Here is a 17,647-nt window from a genome sequence, read left to right as displayed (position 1 = left end):
GCAAGCCCCGTGTTGAGGCCGGGGGTCCATCCAGGGCAGGGATGGGCCAGTGCCAAGGAGAGGCCACCCAAGAACTGGTGACTGAGCAGGAGAGCGTCTCGCTGGCACAGGGGAGCAGCCTGGGGGCTGGAGGCTGGCCTCTCCGGCCTAGAGAGGTTGGGGAAGAAGTTGTCTGTGGTCCTCACTCCTCACGCCCTCCATCACCCCAGTCTCAAGTAGGCACCACTCTCGGCCTTACCCGGCCTGGACACTAGGTGGCGCTCTCCACTCTGTCCTGACAGCTCCTGGCTCCCTGCTGGGAAAAGTGGATGGAGCCTGGGATGGGCCCACCAAGGAGAGCCAGAGAGGCCAGCATCCCCACACTCTGCACCCCCAGGACAGGCCTCCCCGACTCAGTAACTGGGCACTCCCCTCGGCTGTCTGAGCCTTGAGTAGGGCAATTACACCTCCTCGTCCACACCGGAAAGGATAGAGTGCAGGAGGTGCTATTAATCACTAAAAGGGGATGGTGGCTATAAAGCAGGACCACCGGGGGCACCGGGACATAAGGCCACCCTCCTCGCTCGGGGGCACATCCTGGCTGGTTCCAGCAGGAGGTCAGGGAGCACCTATCCTGTGCTCTCCTGCTCCTGGGCGCCTCGGGATCCCTGGGGGTAGGGCCCTCTCCCCTTGAGCTGAGCAAAGTCCTCTGAGCCCCCTCCCCCATCCTCTCCCCACTCTATTCCCTCACCCCTGCCCTGTGGGAGCAGCTACAGCCCCAGCCAGGCTGCAAGCCATCGGTGCCTGCGTGAGTGGTGTGTGTGCACAGTGAGGGCCCCTCTAGCCGTGTGGGCAGCAGCACAGACAAGTGCCCTCGATGGCTCAGCCTGGAGGCAGGGGGCTGATGCTCAGTTCCACCCTGTCCCCAACCCTTAGCCCTAAGGCTTACTCCAGCCCAGGGAAATCTCTGAGCCCCTCCAACTCTGAGCCTTCCTTCTCCATTTTTCTATTTCTGCTATCTTTCTCATTGCCTTTTTCATCCATCTCCCTACTGCCCCCTCATCTCTACCATACCCTGGGGATCCTGGGTCTCTCCTCATTTCCCCACCAGAACTTCCGGTCCCTGGGGTGACACTAAGATGCTCAGGCCAGTTTTCAAAACTCGGAGTTCCCTCCATCTGTCCACAGCAAATGACAGAGAAGGCCCCCTGGCTCCCCTCCTCTTCCTTCCAGGGGTCCCGCCTGGCCAGTTCTCAGGTGCATCATGGGCTGAAAAGGTTTGAAAAACTCTGTGCTCCCTTCTGCCTGGAACTGAAAGTTGCACAGGAGAGGGTCTGGGGTCAGAACTGCCTGCCCCTGTGCTGGATGCCAGCTAAGGAAGGCAAGGAGCATCTGGGGTCCCCCAAGGGACCAGGAGGGCTGCAGGCCCCCTCTTTCTGCTGCAATCCTGAAACAGTGGTTCTCTAAAGCCAGGGCTTATTGGAACCGGGAATCTGCACGTTCAACAAGCACGTGGGGTGGGGTGCAGACTGTGGTCTGAGCAGTGCAGCCGTGAGGCCTACGTCCCTCGGTCCTCCTCTGTGGCTCACGCTCGCCTCTCACGTCTGTTCCCTCCAGGGAGGTGTGAAGGTTCTCATCACAGGCCCATGGCAAGAAGCCAGCAATAACTACAGCTGCCTGTTCGACCAGATCTCAGTGCCTGCGTCCTTGATTCAGCCCGGCGTGCTGCGCTGCTACTGCCCAGGTGAGAAGGCCGCCGCCTGCCGCAGATGTGGGTCCTGGAACACTGGACTCGGGCTTGGCCTGGGGAGGACCCTTGGCAAGTGGCATCGTTACTCTGGGCCTCACTTTCCTCTGCTGTGAAGGAGCGGGTCCTGGATCGGGCCATTATAATGTCATCTTCTGGGGCTTGTGGACCCCGTATCAGACAGGGACACGGGCATGCTCAGCTGGGATTCTGAGGAGAACGTGATGAAGGGACTACTTAGACAACCAGTAAGCCAGGCTGACACGCCCAGGACTGGCCATAGCGGGACCCTGGACCTGAAGGGTTCCACGAACTGGTGAGAGTGGGCAGGCCAAGGGCCCACCGGGAGCTGCATCTGGGGTCGGAGGCCGTCTCTCCTCCCGCCCATGCCTCCAGGGTCAGTCCACAGGGTCAGTGCCCCTGGGGCACAGAGCAGGTCAAAGAGGGATGGAGAAGGCCTGGCGGGCGGCAGGGGATGGGGGTGCCAAACTAAGAATAATCTGCACAAACTCCTTCAAGAATTTGAAGCAATCCACCCCGTGCCCGGGAAAGGGCACCTGCACGTAATCCTCTTCCAGTCTCAAGCAGAAGCCCTCTGTGCTGTCTCTGAGGCTCTGATCTTCGTCCTCCTCACTCAGGGCTTCAGCATCACAAACTTAGCTTGGTATCCCTGTCTGGTCAACTTGTCCTTGACCTTTGGCCATGATTACCTCCCCACTGGCCTGTCAGTGCCATGAGGGTAGGGTCTGTATCTTTCTTAGTCACCATGTGTCCCGAGGCCTCGCAAAGTGGCTGACACATCACAAGGAGGAGATGGATATTTGTGAGGGGAGCTGTGTCTAGAGCCCATGTTTTCTGTTCCCTGGGTGGTGTTGGGAAGACCTCTGGCTGACCCCTCGCATGCATCCTTAGCTCCAGGGGTGGCTTATCCAGCTAGCCCAGGCAACAAATGAAGAGGAAGACGATGGGGGGTTGGCGAGGGCAGAGGGATCCTCATGTTGTCTGAAGCCAGGAGGACTCCAAAGGAGAGAGCATGCTCCCCGTGGAGGGCTAGGGTTGGGAAGAGAAGTCGGGGCAGGAGTCCCTGGGCAGGAGCAGAACTGGCCAGTGCAAGGTGCCAGGTTCCACCTGAAGTGGTCCTGCTTGAGCCTTGCACCACCCCAGTTGTCTGCCTCCCCCTGCACCATCCCCCCAAGCCTGGCCTCTTGTGCTCACATGGAACATTCTTCCTTCTCTCTCTCCATCTCCCCATGCAGCCCACCAGAGCAGAATGCTCTAGGGCTGGGCTCACATGCTCCGCCTCCACTGGAGCCCAGCACCTCCTTCACCACAAACGTCCCAGGGAGCCAGGGCTGGGGCCCGTGGTGGCCTTTCCTGCTGGCCCTGCCCCCACCAGCTGCCTGGCTGGCTCCAGAGGACCCACTCAGCCCCTATTGCTCCCAGCAGCCCTGCTCAGCCTGGAGCGCAGCCATCCCAGATGCCAGCCAGGCTGTCAGCCTATCGCAGCTCAGAGCTATGTGTGGCTACTGCAGCTCCCCCACCCCCACCGACGGGGTAGGGGGACAGGGCAGCATGTTATTAAACTGTCCACTTATCACCTGCTGCTGGCACAGGACTCTCCTGGTCTATAAATAGAAGCCACTTCCTGTACCTGGTTCTTGCTTGGCTGAGGACCCAGACCTTGCCTGTCCTAAGTTATTTGACCCCTCCAAAAAAATGACTGGCCTTTGCGTGCCCTCTGGATGATGTCCCAGGCCAGGACCTGGCAACTCCTGGGGGCTGAATCAGTCACACCACAGCACATCCCAGATCAGCCAGTTACCATCTGGCTGGTCAGTGGTTGACCTCTCTGGGCCTCAATTTCTACATCTTTATAAACCAGCTGCCAGGTGGGCCAGAGCATGAGATGGGGGAAGGTTCATGAAGCACTGGGTCACATGCTCGATTCCTGAAGGGGCTCTATGAGTGAGGCCTTCATTCTTTCTGTCCCAAGCGGGAGTGAGGAGAGGGGACCAGGGCTGTTTGGGTCTCGGCAGGCAGTTCTCCTAGTCTCAGAGCATTTCTGGGTCTCCAGAGCTGGCAGGAGAGTCTGCCCAGGCCACCGTGTCTCCCAGTCGTTCAGACTCCTCTAACACTGCATCTTGGACCCAGGGATGAGCAGCCACGGGCTCAGGCAGACTGAGAGCCGGGTCTCACTGCTAGAGCACCATTCTGTTCTACAGCCAACCCCTTTGGACGTCTCTGTCTTAAGGCCCAAATTGAAACACGTCCCTCTGGAAGACAGCACTGGATACGTGCACACCCGCATTCATTCATTCATTTCTTCATTCATCAAATGGTTTGCCAGGCACTGGTAGGCACCTGAAATGGAGCAAAGCACAAGACGCAGCCCCGAACCCTAATCCTGACCCTGGGGGACGATACTGGCTGCTCTGGACCTCTTCCCTGGGTCTCCCAAGGGCTTGGGGAAACTGGAGCTGATCCTGAAGAAGGAATACTTGAGGCCAGAACTGAGAAGAAGGGCTCAGAGGGCTGTGAGCACAAGGCTGGCCACCTTAGGGTCTGGAAATGACATGGGAGGAGGGGGCCCAGGGAGTGAGTTGGGGGAGCGGCAGAGGGGGCACAAATGGTCGCTGCCCACCTGCCCAGTGCACCTGCTCAGGCAAAATGGGTGAAGAGACTCCACCTAGACCAAGAAGGCGGTTCTTCCTGGGCAGCTCCCCCCATCACTGGCCACAGAAGACACACAGGGAGGAATCTGTCTCCTACAAGATTCCAGTAGTACCCCAAGGTCTGGAGGGAGACATCCAAGTCGGAGCACTGAGCTCAGGGTGAGGCGGTGCTGAAGGAGGACTTGGACTCAGGCTAAGCACTCCAGGCTCCAGGGGAGAGGGAGGAGCCCCCAACAGGAAGGCTTCACCAGCAGGCTGCCCCCCCCCCAAATTCCTGGGAGGACCCCAAAGGCAAAAGGTGAAATTCAAAATGAGGAGAGTGAGTGCCCTGTGTTTTGAAACAACCCATTCAACAAACAGTTATCCAGGGGCCATAACAGCCAGGCACTGACCTTGGCACTGGGCATAAAGAGGGGATCAGGACAGACCTGCTCGCTGCTCTCATGAGCTTATATTCTACTGAAGGAGACAGAAAACACACAAGGAAACAAAGAAATAACCAAGATAACTGCAGAAAACCAGAAAATGAAGGACACCAGAATATGGTCCTGGGATAAAGCAGCTTGGGAAGAGGGGGTTCCTTTGGACAGACTGAGGAGGGCGGGCCCCTCACAGGCGGGACCTGAATGAGGAAATGGAGCCAGTCATGAGAAGAGGGGAAGGCATCAAAGCAGAGGGCCAAGGAAGTGCAAAGGCACTAAGGCAGGAGGAGGTTTGGCAAGTGGGAGGAAAGTAAAGATGGGTGGAGGTGAACGTTGCAAGGCTGGAGAAGATGGCAGGGACCGGATGGTTTCCACCCTCCTAAGTTACTGGAAGGAGTTTGATTTGGTTTTACTTGCAACGGGAAGCCATTAGTTCTAAGTGGAGGAGTGACTTGATCTAAATTATGTCTTTAAAAGATGATCCTCGGTGTGTGGGAGAATGGTTGTAGGAAGAACAGAAGCGAGGAAACCGTGGGAAGAGGTGCAGGGTAATCTTTCCTGACTTAAGGTGGAGGGCTCCCCTTGGGCAACGCGCTCCCACTGGTTTCATGCGGGGCGTTGGAAGGTGGCCCCCTCACACCATCCCGGCAGGAACAGGTGTCAGGTGTGCTGAGGTTGCCCTCCGCAGGGGGCTGATGCAGGAGTCTAGGCAAGCAATGACGGCAGCTTGGACTAGAGCGGTGGCTGTTGAGATGGCGAGAAGCGGATGGACCCAGAACTCGCTGACAGACTGACTGCAAGGGAGGGATTGAGAGAGTCGAAGAAGCATCCTGTGTGATGGGCCTGCACGAGCCCAGCTGCTGGACCAAGATCCAGGAGTCCGTGATTGGTCCTCTCTGCTCAGTGTCTCTGGAGAAGGTGGCCTTTGAATCTGCCACCATTCCAGTGTCACTGCAGGTTGTATGAGTGCCAGAAGCTTATGGAAGAAGAGCAGCAGTTGAGGAGGATCCTCCAGCTGGGACATCTGGTACAGAGAAGCCTTTAGACCCCCAGGGGCAGGCGGAGGGGCTGGAGACTTGCTAAGAGGAATGGAGCTGAGCAGGCTCCAGTGGTGGGGTTCTGACCGCCCTTCCTTCCTGTTGGTAAACCAGGCAAATCTCCAACCATCAGCTTGGAGGGCTGCCCGGGGATGCTGGCAGAGCCTCAAGAGGTTCTGGACTTGGCTGGAGATCCCTGCCCAGAGAGGCACCATGGAAGGTCCTATGGGACCCCCACCCACCATGGAGCCATTGCTTCAGTGTGTGGCCTAGAGCTAAGGGACCAAGCCCAGGAGGAAAGTCCAGGGGAAAAATCCACTGGTCACCATTGGGCAGTGGCTTCCTGAAGACCTGCTCCAGGGACAATGGCATAGTACCTACCCCTGGGATGGACGGAGGCCACAGATCAATGAGTTGGTTTTCCCATGGGAAGTGAGGTCTGCCCCAGACGTCCTCAGAGGGAAGCCAGAGCTTGACTGCCCTGGGGAGCAGCTGCCTTGGACAGCTTCCTCGAGTCTGTAAGCTGCTGAAAACCAAGAGCCCAAACAGTAACACGATCCCCATGTGCGTCCTCCCTGGAAATCTGTCCTGGGGAGGCCCTGGGCACCGGTATCTGGTGTTCCAGAAAAGCAGGGCAGAGAGCACACAACCCTGATACCTCCCAGGGACGAGGCCTAGCAGGAGCCAAGCAGGCTGCACACCCACACTGGCCACCTCTGTAGGCCACAGCCCCCAAGATTTCAACAGGACTCATGTAGCAGCAGCCTGGACCCCAGAAGTGAAGCAGGTCCCCACCAGGGGTGGGCTTTCCTCTGGCTGACGGTGAGAACATCCCATTCGTTTATTCAACCAATACGGTCTTCACTGAGTCCTGCGTTGGGGTCAGAGTGGTTAATGAGACCCACAAGGGGCCTGTCTTCCCAAAGCTTCTGCCCAGACATTGGAGGGAGCCACAAGCTTCATGCCAGCACCCCCAGCTCAGCACCACTGGGACCGGAGTAACAGGCACAGCCGAAGCTCTTGCTCTCATCAGGGAGGCAGAAGAACTTCTAAAAATACATGGAAGGCCATGCTAAGTGAGTCAGGACAAGCTTGTCGGAAAAGATGAAGCAGAAATGAGCACAAAGGAGTCCGAAGCAAATGCGGCTCTTGAACTGCACCTAGGACGGATGGGGCAGGGGAGGAGTCAGCCAGCCGTGGGGCGGGGTGGGCAACCACGCACTCATTCATTCGTTCAGCAACTCTGCCTGAGCTCCCAGGCCCTGCCCTCGCCAGGAAGCAGAGGGGCAAGGAGGCAATCACAACACGGGGCGTGGGAGTGATCCCACCGCCCGGCTGCCTCTGGGGTCCAGAGAAGCTTCCCAGAAGAAGCAGCATTTCATTGGGCCTTGAGGAATGAGCGGCACAGGCTGGGGTTACCTGGTGAAGGGTAGTGGGGAGGGGGCGCTCAGGTCCCTGGGGGGTACACCAGGCTGAAGGGCGCCCACCCACCTGCCACCCTGACCTCTCTTTCTTTTGCTTGCAGCCCATGACACTGGTCTTGTGACCCTACAAGTTGCCTTCAACAACCAGATCATCTCCAACTCAGTGGTGTTTGAGTACAAAGCTCGGGCCCTTCCCACGCTCCCTTCCTCCCAGCATGATTGGCTGTCATTGGACGGTAAGAATGGCGCTCACGTCACCTTGCCAGGCACTGTGGGAGAGGGAACTTGGGGACTCTCTGCACAAGGTGCAAAAAAGAGGAAGCATCCGGGTTCCCTTGCTCCTGGGCAGGGAGGGGCGCAAGTCTTGCCCCAGGAGGCCTGGCCTGGTCTCCACCATCAGGCTGCATGTGTCTCTGCCCTTAATCTCAGTCTCTCCCTGGGACAGAACGAAGTATTTGAGCTTGGGCCTGTGGCTGTCCCTCCTGCTGGGAGCCTGAGGGGCCAGACAAGCCCCCAAGTTGCTGAGAGGCTCCTCTCTCTACAGACCCGGAGTAGCAGGGCCCAAGCATCCTCTGCTTCCCCCTCAGAGCTGTCTCTAGGGTGTCCTCGAAGCAGAGAGAGCTCCTGGAGGCCATCACCAAGCCCCAAGCCACTTAGGGAAGAAAGCAATTTGTGAAGCTGGAGGGAGGCAGCTCAGGCTGCGCTTCTCTCAGATCCCAGGGCCTGGACTGCGGGGCCATGTGTTGAGTGCTTCTGCCTCTTAGGGATAACAAGCCAAAACTTCTCGTGGAAGCCCTCAAACACCCATCGCCTCCTGTTCCTAGGCTGTTTATACTTAAGCCTCTGTCCTGTCAGGTATCCGAAACAAGCCCAGGATCATGATCGTGGCTAAGGGTGGAGGACCAGGGAACCCCATTAGGCTCCAAGGAAGGAGGCAGGACCCGCTAGCCAAGGTGGGGCAGGGGCTCAGAGAGCTGCTGACCCTGCCCATGGGGTTGGTGAGTGTTGGCTGCTCCTCCTAAGGCACCAGAGACTCTTCAGAGAAAAGCTATCAAAGACAGTGAGGGACACCAAGGTCAGAGGCTGCCCTTCCAGGCATGGACCTGCCAAGGGGAAGTGCCAGAGTTAGCCTGGGGAGCTGAAGTGATAGTCTGCTCATTGCGTAGGGACAGAGTGGGAGGGATGGCTGCACATGACCTCAGTATCAGGGCAGCCTGCTGAGGGACCAGTCTGTGGGATACCTCACTAGAGACCTCACCAGCCTAAGGGGTTGGGGTCTTGGCTAAGCTGCCCTGGGCCCTCCTGGGGTGGGGGTGGGGGGCTCAGTTTCTTAAGCATCCCTCCCCCATCCACCGCAGCCCTTTGGCCTTCTCACCTCTCACACTTCCCCTTGCTGCTGGCTGCTGGAGGATTTCTGGGCTTGGGTCCATGCCCTGGGCAGCTTTCCTGAGCCACCCAGTATGCAAACATCAGCCTTGTCCCAGCCACGGCCCCAGCAGTGACAGGGTACCTGGCAGCCACCCTGGCCACTGAACCCTGTGAGCTGTTCCCAGAGGTGGCTTTGGGTCAGCAGACATCTGCACCCTGGCAGTGGCTGCCTGGGAGCACCGGGCTGGCCTTGGCAGCATCCCTGGCCATGGCCAGAGCCAGCCGGAGCTGTGATGACGACCTGCAGGATGTAACAGAGAAGGGCAGGGTGACCAGGGGCTCCTGTTCAGGAAATCCGGTTTCAGTTTTGCAGAACAAATAGGAAATGGGGCAGGGAACTCTGCAGAGCCCTGGATCTCCCTGAGTGACCAGGTCACCTCACCAGGGTGGACTGAAGGATGCTGGGGCCAGGGTAGGACCTGCTTGGGTGATGGGGCCTTTCAGAGAGCCAAGTATCAGCCAGGCAGTGCCTCAGAGCACAGAAAACATCAGCCAGCCCCCTGGAAGCCCAGAGAGCAAGCAGTACCAAGAAGTTGCTGGCAAGGGAGGATGCTGTGATGGAGACCATGGGGAGGGACAGCCACCTTAACTGCTTCATAACAAACACACCGCTGAGTCCTCAGCCATGCCAGGCCCCTCCGGCAATAGGCCTTCTGGCAAGCTGACACCTGCTCCCCATCAGCCCCCTCCCCAGGGACTTGGAGCCCTGACCTCCATAGGCCTCCATTTGAAATAAGCATCCCCAGCCCCTGGCAAAATATACAGGAGAGATGACAGGAGTTGGGGAGGGGACATGGCAGGGCCACCCCCCTACAGAGAGCCGATTGGGGCCCTGAAGGACCCCATGCATCCCCCTCCCTTTGGTCTTGGCCAAGTGTCCTTTCAAGTAATGGGAGGGGAAGGGTGGCAGGGGCAGCGGAACTGTGAGACCCCACCTGGCCAGGAGAGGAGTGAAACTCCCCTCCTTGTTCTTTTTTCCCTAAATGAGTACAAGTTCTTATCCACCCAAAGATCATTTTCCCAGCCTTTCGCCAGCCTGATAAATAATAACAGTGGGGGAGGGCAGAGCAGATCCGCAGCCGCAGTGCCACCGGCATACTCTGCCCAGTGCAAAGGGGACAGCTGGGACAGCCTGGAGGGTGGGAGTCCCCAGGCCTCCGGCCAACCCCTTGGCCTGGCAGTGAACTGTGTGTCCAGGAAGATGCTGCAGTGGGGGAGCTGTCGGAAGCCTTGCTCTCCTCTCCCCTCGCGTCTCTGCGGCTGCTTTTCTCAGCCCCTCCCGCCCCCACAGTTACTGGGCAAATTCTCAATTAAGCTGCTGGGAGGTGGAGTCGTGCGTGCTGCGGCGGGGGAGGAGTGGTGGTGGAAAGAGGAGGGGGCGAGGGGACTGCAGCGCCGAGCAAACTGGGGCACGGCGGCCGGCCGACGCGCGTGCACACACGCGCACACACACGCACGCATGCACGCCCGTCCGCCCGGCGCAGCTGCAATGCAGGGGCCTTCGCGCACCGGCTGGCCGCGCTGCGCCCGGCGCCCGCCCGGACTGCGGCAAGGCACCGCGCGGTGGAAGGGCCGGGCCTTTCCCCGCCGCTGGGGGAGAACCGTGATGTGCAGGGAGAGCTGCGCGCTCGCGTGCCGGCGGCCGACGCGACCGGGGGCAGTTGTTTCGCTCCATCCGTCGCCCTGCTGTCAATCCTGCGAGAGCTCTTTGCCCCCTCCTCCCATCCCAGAGGAGAAGAAATGTTTTGGGAAGAGAATTTCTGCCTTCATTTGATTTTAAAAATGGATTTGTTTGCCAAACTAAAAGCTGGGTGGGGGACGCCGGCGCGGAGCATAGAGAATCCGCTCGCGCGCGAGCGCGCAGCAGCAGTGGTGGCGGCTGCCTTTGTCCCAGGGTGCAGCCTTTGTCTGAGCAGCCCGGCCCAGTTGGGGGCTGTCGTCCCTGCGGAGGGGCATGGCGCAGGGGCCCCAGGTCCCCCAGTCTCAGACGAGCGCAGCCATCCAGGCGGAGGCAGAGCGTGGAGATAGGGCGAGGAGGGCGAACAGGGAGGAGGGGGCGCTGCCGCCGCCATCCAGCCGGCTCCGGCCAACCTTGGGGAGGGTAGCCTCTGAGGCTCGGAAGCTGCAGCGCCTATCCCAGACCTAGGGGGCTTCCCCTCCCTTCCCCTGACCCCCACTGTGAGTTCTAGGGGGCATAGGCCATGTCTGCCTGGACCCCCACTTCCTAGCACGCGGCTGGCACTTGTAGGTCCAGTACTTATTTGTCTTAGGAATGCATGCGTGAATGAATGAATGAATGAGTGCCCACGGGACACTCAGAAGAGCTTAATCCAGCCCAATGGTCAGGGAGGCTTCAAGGAGAAAGTGACCCTTCTGCTGAGACTTCAGGCCTGAGCAGGCATCAGGCAGGCTAAGAGGGACAGGCAGAGGTATCCCAGGGGGAGGGGCCAGCAAGGGCCTGAAGAGATGGAATGGTGGTTCCCTTAGCCAAGGCACTCCAGGGAGCACCATTTTTTCCCCCGAAAGGTCCAGATTCAGAACAAATTTCCCCAGGCCTGACCCCAGGCCATTTGCACTAGGACCCTTGACTAGTCTGGGGCAGGCCAACTATGCATCTGGGGATTCAGTGGGACCTTTTCCAGGCTAGAGGCAGTCAGGCAGTGGGTTTACCCTGGGGACCATTTGCAGAGGGACTCGGAAATGTCACTTCTGCCTGCTGGGTCCTGTGGATACAGACAGCCAGGGCTGTGCTGCGTGTGGAGAGGATGTGCTGTCTGTTTAGATGGTCTTGCCTGTGCCTGTGTTTGCAAAGAGAATAAATCCAGGCCCTTGACTCTGCGGCTCTGGGGCTGAGGGAGTGGGGCTCACATCGGCCGAGGGCACTGGGATACCTTTAAGTGACCTCTGTCCCTGGAAGAGAAGGTGAGTGGAACTTCTGGGCGCTCCATTCTTTCTCTTGCAGCCATCTGATTCTACCCAGAGCCAGATTGAGAGGACCCGGGGTCCCCCCAGCCCCACCCCCACCCTACTGGTCCCCTTCTCAGAACCCCACTAAGCTGCTTATGCTTAGACTGTATTTTCAATTGCTTCTCAGGCAGCTGAGCCTCCTGCCTGGGTGAGAGGATTGGAGTAAGACATAGATGCAGCTTTCCTAGGCTCAGCCAGCAGGCCACCTGGGCAGGCCTCCTGTTGTCCCTCAGGGGGTGGGGAGGGACCTTGTCATCTCAGGCAGAGGAGGGAACAGGGACGGGAGGTCACACCTCATCATCCAGGTGCCTGCTTCCTGTTAGGAAGCCTCAGTGCAGGGTGGACACCCCAGGCAGCCTGTCCCTCCAGCTCACCAGGGCCAGGAGAGGTTGTCACTGGGGCTCCAGGTTAGCTGTGTGGGAAGACCAAGAGCCTTGCTCCCCTCTAAGGAGGTGGAAAGAAGGAAAAACAAGATTTAGCTTCCCCTTGGCCTTCTGGGATGCCTCTGGATGCTTTCTTCCTCCCATGCTGACTCTCCAGGGCTTTCTGATGGGTGGACCTGTGCCGGCTCCTCCTGGCCTGGTTCCCTCCCTCCTGTAGAAACCCCCCAGCCCACTTCCCATCACCTCCTCTGGGTAATGTGTGATGCTGAACTGTCCACATAGGAGAACATACACAGAGCCAAACAGAAACTGGGAACAATTTCCAAGAGCATCACTTACCAGCTGATGTGGGGGGAGGGGTAATGGTAAGTAATTTCGTTGTAAATAATTGAAAATGTCACTGTTTTACTAACAAATACAGTTTGTTTTATGGAGTAGAGTGCAAAATTCATAAGAGTTTTTAAGATAAGACATACAGCATCAGTGAACTGTCCTAACTTTGGAGAGCTGCCTTGAATCACATCCATAGTCCATGGCGGAGGGCCCACCCTCCCCTGCCTCTGGGAGCACGTTGCAGGAGAAGCTGGAGAAACACTGACATAGGGGTCTTCCCTGTAGGTAAGAAGGGGGCACTACCGAGAGCCTTCTGGCATTCACCTGGATTGTGGTCTGGGGCACACTAACGCTAGTTAGCTCATGGGTCCCCAGGTACTTCTTTGCATAGCAGTCACCTAAGAGATAAGGTGGCAATAGAAGAAGCTGGTTTGACCCAGTCTGTACTTGGGATCTGAACTGAGTGGTTGAAACAGCCTCCTCTCTGAGCTGCGGCCTGCCCAGCCAGTGCCTTGCTCCAAAGCACAGAGTCCCTCCTCACACTCAGTCTCTCTGGTCTCTGTGGGGTCCACATCATTACAAAGTGGGCGTAGGTGTCTGTCCTTAGCCCTCCTTAGCCAGGGTCCAAGGGGCCTGGTCCTTGGATGTCTCCTGGGGAAGTGATCTCCTGCTGTTTGCGGCTGGGGCCCCACCAAATGGATCTGTGTGGAGCTCCTCTGTGTGGCAGGGAGTGGGTCACCTTGGGGCTGGCCTCACCCGCCTCCTGGCAGCAGTGACAAATGGTGCCCTGCAGAGAAACAGCACTGAGGAGCAAGCCCAGCATCTGCAGAGGCCCAGGAGGGAGCCTTTGCGTCCTCCTCCTGGCTGCTGGGGCAGGAAGCAGAGTACAATCCACGGGGGAAACCCCAGAGCTCAGGCAGATGCGGCTGCTCTTGCAGGATCAGCTCCCAGCCACCTGGGGGTCAGGGGCTCATCCCCAGGGGTGAAGGTGGGAGACTCAGACCCTCTGGTGATCAATATATATCAACTTGTCCTTGACCATTACATCAGTTTCCTGGAGCCACCATAACAAAGTACCACAAACTTGGGGGCGTAAGACAGAAACGTATTCTCTCACAGTTCTACAGGTTAGACGTCCAAAATCAAGGTGTCGACAGGGCCATGCTCCCTCTGAAGGCTCTAGGGAGGACATTTTCTTGCCTCTTCCAGCTTCTGGTGGCTGCTTGCAATCCTTGGCCTGCCTTGGCTGGTGGCAAGATAACTGCAATCTCTGTATCCATCATCATACAGCATCTTCTCTGTGTGTGTCTCTGCATCTCTATTTTCTCTTCTTATAAGGACACCGGTCATGGGATTTGTGCCCACACCCAATCCACTGTGAACTCATCTTAACCAGTAAGATCCGTAATTAATTACAAAGATCCTATTTCCAAATAAGATCACATTCTGGGGTTCCAGGTAGACGTGAATATTTGGGGGACACTATGCACCTCAGCCATCTGTTGTGGGCTGCGCCCCAGGGGAATCCAGAGAAGCGTGGTGTGGGCCCTGCCCCAGGCCTCGCTGAGGGAAGGCTGACCCCGGAGAGCACCAGGAAAGCCTGCAGAGGCTCCGAGGGGCACCGGGATCTGCCCGGGCTTCACGAGGGGCATGCTGAGGCACCAGGGACCGCCGCACCTCTGGGAGCTGCCGCTTCAGTCAGGCAGGGAGTTAAAGGCACAATTGTATAGTCGAAGGTGGCCTGCTTTAAGGAGAGTAGAATAGTGTGATTCAACATTTGTTGCTCGTTAATTATGTGAACAGTGGAACACACTAGGAGAAGGGTAGAAGTGGGAAAGACACTGGAGGGACAGTGGACCATTTCCTGAGATGGAGGATCTTGAAGAAGAAGCAATTCTGGGAGATAGGGGAATCTGGAGGAGGAGCTGCCAGGAGGATGCCTTCCTGCTGGGATAGAGTGGGCGCTGGCATCCAGCTTCCTACCTCCCATAGCCACCCACCCACCCATCAAGGACCTGCTGACTGACGTGGCTCTCATCAAGGGCACAGCATGTCCTTATTGACCCCAGAGCCCATTCCATCCTCGTTCGACTTGAGCTCTCTGAGCACCTTTGACCCTGTTGCCTGCCCTCTTCCCCTGTGAAGCCCTCTGACCCTAGGCTCTGCGATTCCACTCTCTCCTGTGTCCCTCCAACTCCCCCCACTGCTCCTTCTCAGTCTCTGTCACTGGCTCCTCATTCTGGAACATTCTGTAAGTGTCCATGTAACCAGCTCTCTCCTGGGCCACTCTCTTCTCCCTCTGCCCCCCTCTCCACGAGGGCTTAGCCCCACCCAGGGCTCTCTTTGCTGGATGTCAAGGTAAACATGCATGGATGTCTCTGCGTTTGTACCTCTTCTCAGGTCCACAACTGTTTCTCAAACTGTCCCTAGGACAGCTCTGCTCAGATTCTCTTGTGCGTGTCAACATGTCCCAAATGGGACTCATAGCCGCTCTTTGTTGCCCCCCATGTCCTCCCAACCCTGCATCTCCCTCAACATTCCTGCCTCGGTGGGCATCCCACCCAGAAAACTGGGAGTCACCCCTGAGACCTCCACTCACTCCCACCCCCACAGCCCATCACCATCCTAGTGGTTTTCTCTCCCTGATTTGTCCCACTTTTCTCCATCCCCTCTGCCACCACCTCAATTCAGCCCAAAATAATTCCAAATGTCCTGACCAGTCTTCTGGCCTCTAACCTGCCTCCTTCCACTAGGGCCATTCGTTCTTCCACCATCACTGGGTAAATCTGTTCTAAGCATCCACTGCATGCCAGACGCAGCTCTCGGCTCCGGGGAACCTTTCTTCTCGTGGAGTTTAGATTCTAGTAGGGGAAAAGGACAACACACAGATCACAGAGGAAATATCAGGGCACTTGAAATGGATGGCTGGTAGAGGGGCCAGGGTGGCTACCTTAGTTTGGGGGGTCAGAGGAGGCCTCAATGGGAAAGCCAAATGATGGGAGCCAGCCATGTGAAGATCACGGGAAGAACATTCCAGGCAAAGGGAATAACAAGAACAAAGTCCAAGGGAGAGAGCAAGCCTGGCGTGTTGGAGGAGCTGGGCGGGGCGCTGTGGCCGAGCAGAGTAAGGGAGGGCACGGGGGCCAGGCCATGTGGGGTTTGAAGCAGGTGAGCTGACAGGCTTGGGTTTATGTTTTCAAGACCCCCCTGGCTGCCATGTGGAAAATGATGTCTCCCGTCGCAGGGAGACCTCCTGGATGCTCTTGCATCAGTGTGAGCAAGAGATGATGGTAGCTCCGATGAGCCTGGGAATGATGAATCCCAAGAGACACAGTTTGGGGATGTTTGGAGGTAGGTAGAAGCAAGGGTCCTGCTGATGATTTGAACAGGGAGGATGAGAAAGAGATTGGTGGGTCATGCCTAGATTTGGGGCTTGAAAAACTGGAGGGACAGTGGACCATTTCCTGAGATGGAGGATCTTGAAGAAGAAGCAATTCTGGGAGATAGGGGAATCTAGAGTTTGGTTTTGGTTATGTTATGGTTGATAGACTTGTTACAGTTGCCAAGTGTACAGCTGGGTTTGAAAGTCTACAGGCCAAGGAGAGGTCCAGAATGGAGAAAAAATGTAGGAGTCATCAGCTCACAGATGGAATTTCAAGTTATGGGTCTAAATGTGACAGCTCCATGAAAGAGTGTTAGATGGAGAGGAGAGTGGGCAGGCTCAGCCGTGGGCTCCCCAGTATTTGGATGTCAAGCAGAGAAGGAGCTGCCAAAGAGGCTGAGAAGAAGCAACCAGCAAGACACGAGGAAGACGGGGAGAATATGATCCCAGGGAGACCAGGAGAAGAGGGCCTTTCAAGAAAAAGGACATGGCAGCTGTGTCACATGCCAGGTGGAGAGGTGGGGCAGAGCCTTCTAGGCAGAGGAAACTCCATCTAGGAAAACCCTAAGGCAAGAGGGAGCAACAGGAATTTGAAGACCCCAGAGAAGTGCCTGAAAACTCTGGCTAAGATGGTGCCATGCCTGTCTGAGCTCAGAGCCCCAGCCTTCCCCAGGCGGACAGGACAGGAAGGCCCATGAGCCCCTCAGACTCCTGTGGCCCAGGAGATCTCGTGCCTCCCCCACCTCCGCCTCCTCATGCTGCAAGAGGAAAGGACCCTGGCCCTGACTTTCCTGCCTTCCTCTGGTGTCGGCCCAGGAAACCATTGGTAGGTCTGCAGGCCCCAGGAAGACAGTTTCCCCATCCCCAGGATCAGGAGGACATCTCATACCTGCTCTGAGTCCCAGGAACAAACTCCCTCCTTGTTGCTCCCCATGGGGGTGCAGAGGCCGGAGGCAAGCCCCAGAGCAGGAACAAAGTGTGACTCACTCCCAAACGGTGTGTGGATGTCAGACCCCGCGGAGACAGCTCTCAGCCCCTGACCACTGGTTGGTGCTGGAAGGCAGGAATCTTGCAGATGGGCAGGGATACCACCTGGCAGGCCTGGTTGGGCAATTACACCCTAGGTCCTAAATCAGTTATGTCGGACTCCCATTATCCTACCACATCATTTGGGTGTGGATCAGCTGTGCTCCAGAAGGCATAGCCTTGAAGAAAGGCCTCTTAAGCAAAGCTGGGACCCCAGAGAGACCAGCAGGCCTGGGGATACAGCCAGTCCAGACCAACATTATACTGGCTTCCTTGGCCTTTCCTAGGATCTGACCTCCAGAATCCACCTCCCTGGAAAAGAATAGAGATGCTAATCTGTTTATCCAGTGGTAAGGAGCAACGGTCCTGAGGCTGCGAGACTCAGAATGTCATCAGCAAGAACAGGCCAGGGGTGGAGTGGGAGCTGGTGTGGCTTCCAGGGGGAAGCCGGTTCCTAGAGGTCCCAGAGCAGGGTGACAGGAGACACTTGTCGCCCAGTCCAATTCCAAGCAGGGCTGAGAAGGCAAAACAGCCTCTGGCTGGGGCTGAGAGCAAGGCCTCTCCTTTTAAGAGCTCCTAAAAATACGCACGTTTCTGATTCCTTCCGAGCAGCCCAGCGACCTTGTCCCCACCTCTGTAACAACAGGACATTCAAAATAGTCTGATAGGCTGAAGACCAATTTCCTCTGCTGCAGCAACCTGCTGAAATCTTGCACTTGTGAACTCGAAGTCCTTTGTTTGAGGGAAAAAAAGTGACAGGCAGGTATGTGTCAGATGTTCTATGCTTAATAAGAATAATAGGACACATTCTGAAAAGTCAGTGGCAGGGTGGAAATAGTCGATATGC

The 17,647-nt window shown here is 57.2% G+C and overlaps 1 protein-coding gene across 42 annotated transcripts in view; it reads left to right on the top strand.

Annotated features, from left to right (window-relative positions):
* CAMTA1 (calmodulin binding transcription activator 1) overlaps positions 1-17,647 on the top strand; it is an 850,910-nt gene that overhangs the window by 763,899 nt on the left and 69,364 nt on the right. For all 42 annotated transcript variants that reach the window (XM_070261026.1, XM_070261005.1, XM_070261025.1 and 39 more), the window contains 2 exons: positions 1,597-1,723; positions 7,383-7,517. In XM_070261026.1, the coding sequence (XP_070117127.1) occupies positions 1,597-1,723; positions 7,383-7,517 (262 nt within the window). The remainder of the gene's footprint in view (positions 1-1,596; positions 1,724-7,382; positions 7,518-17,647) is intronic.

Source organism: Equus caballus, chromosome 2, assembly GCF_041296265.1.
Source record: "Equus caballus isolate H_3958 breed thoroughbred chromosome 2, TB-T2T, whole genome shotgun sequence".
Lineage (NCBI taxonomy): Eukaryota > Metazoa > Chordata > Mammalia > Perissodactyla > Equidae > Equus > Equus caballus.
Note: the sequence above shows the minus strand (reverse complement) of the source record. Positions and strands in the feature narration are given on the sequence as shown.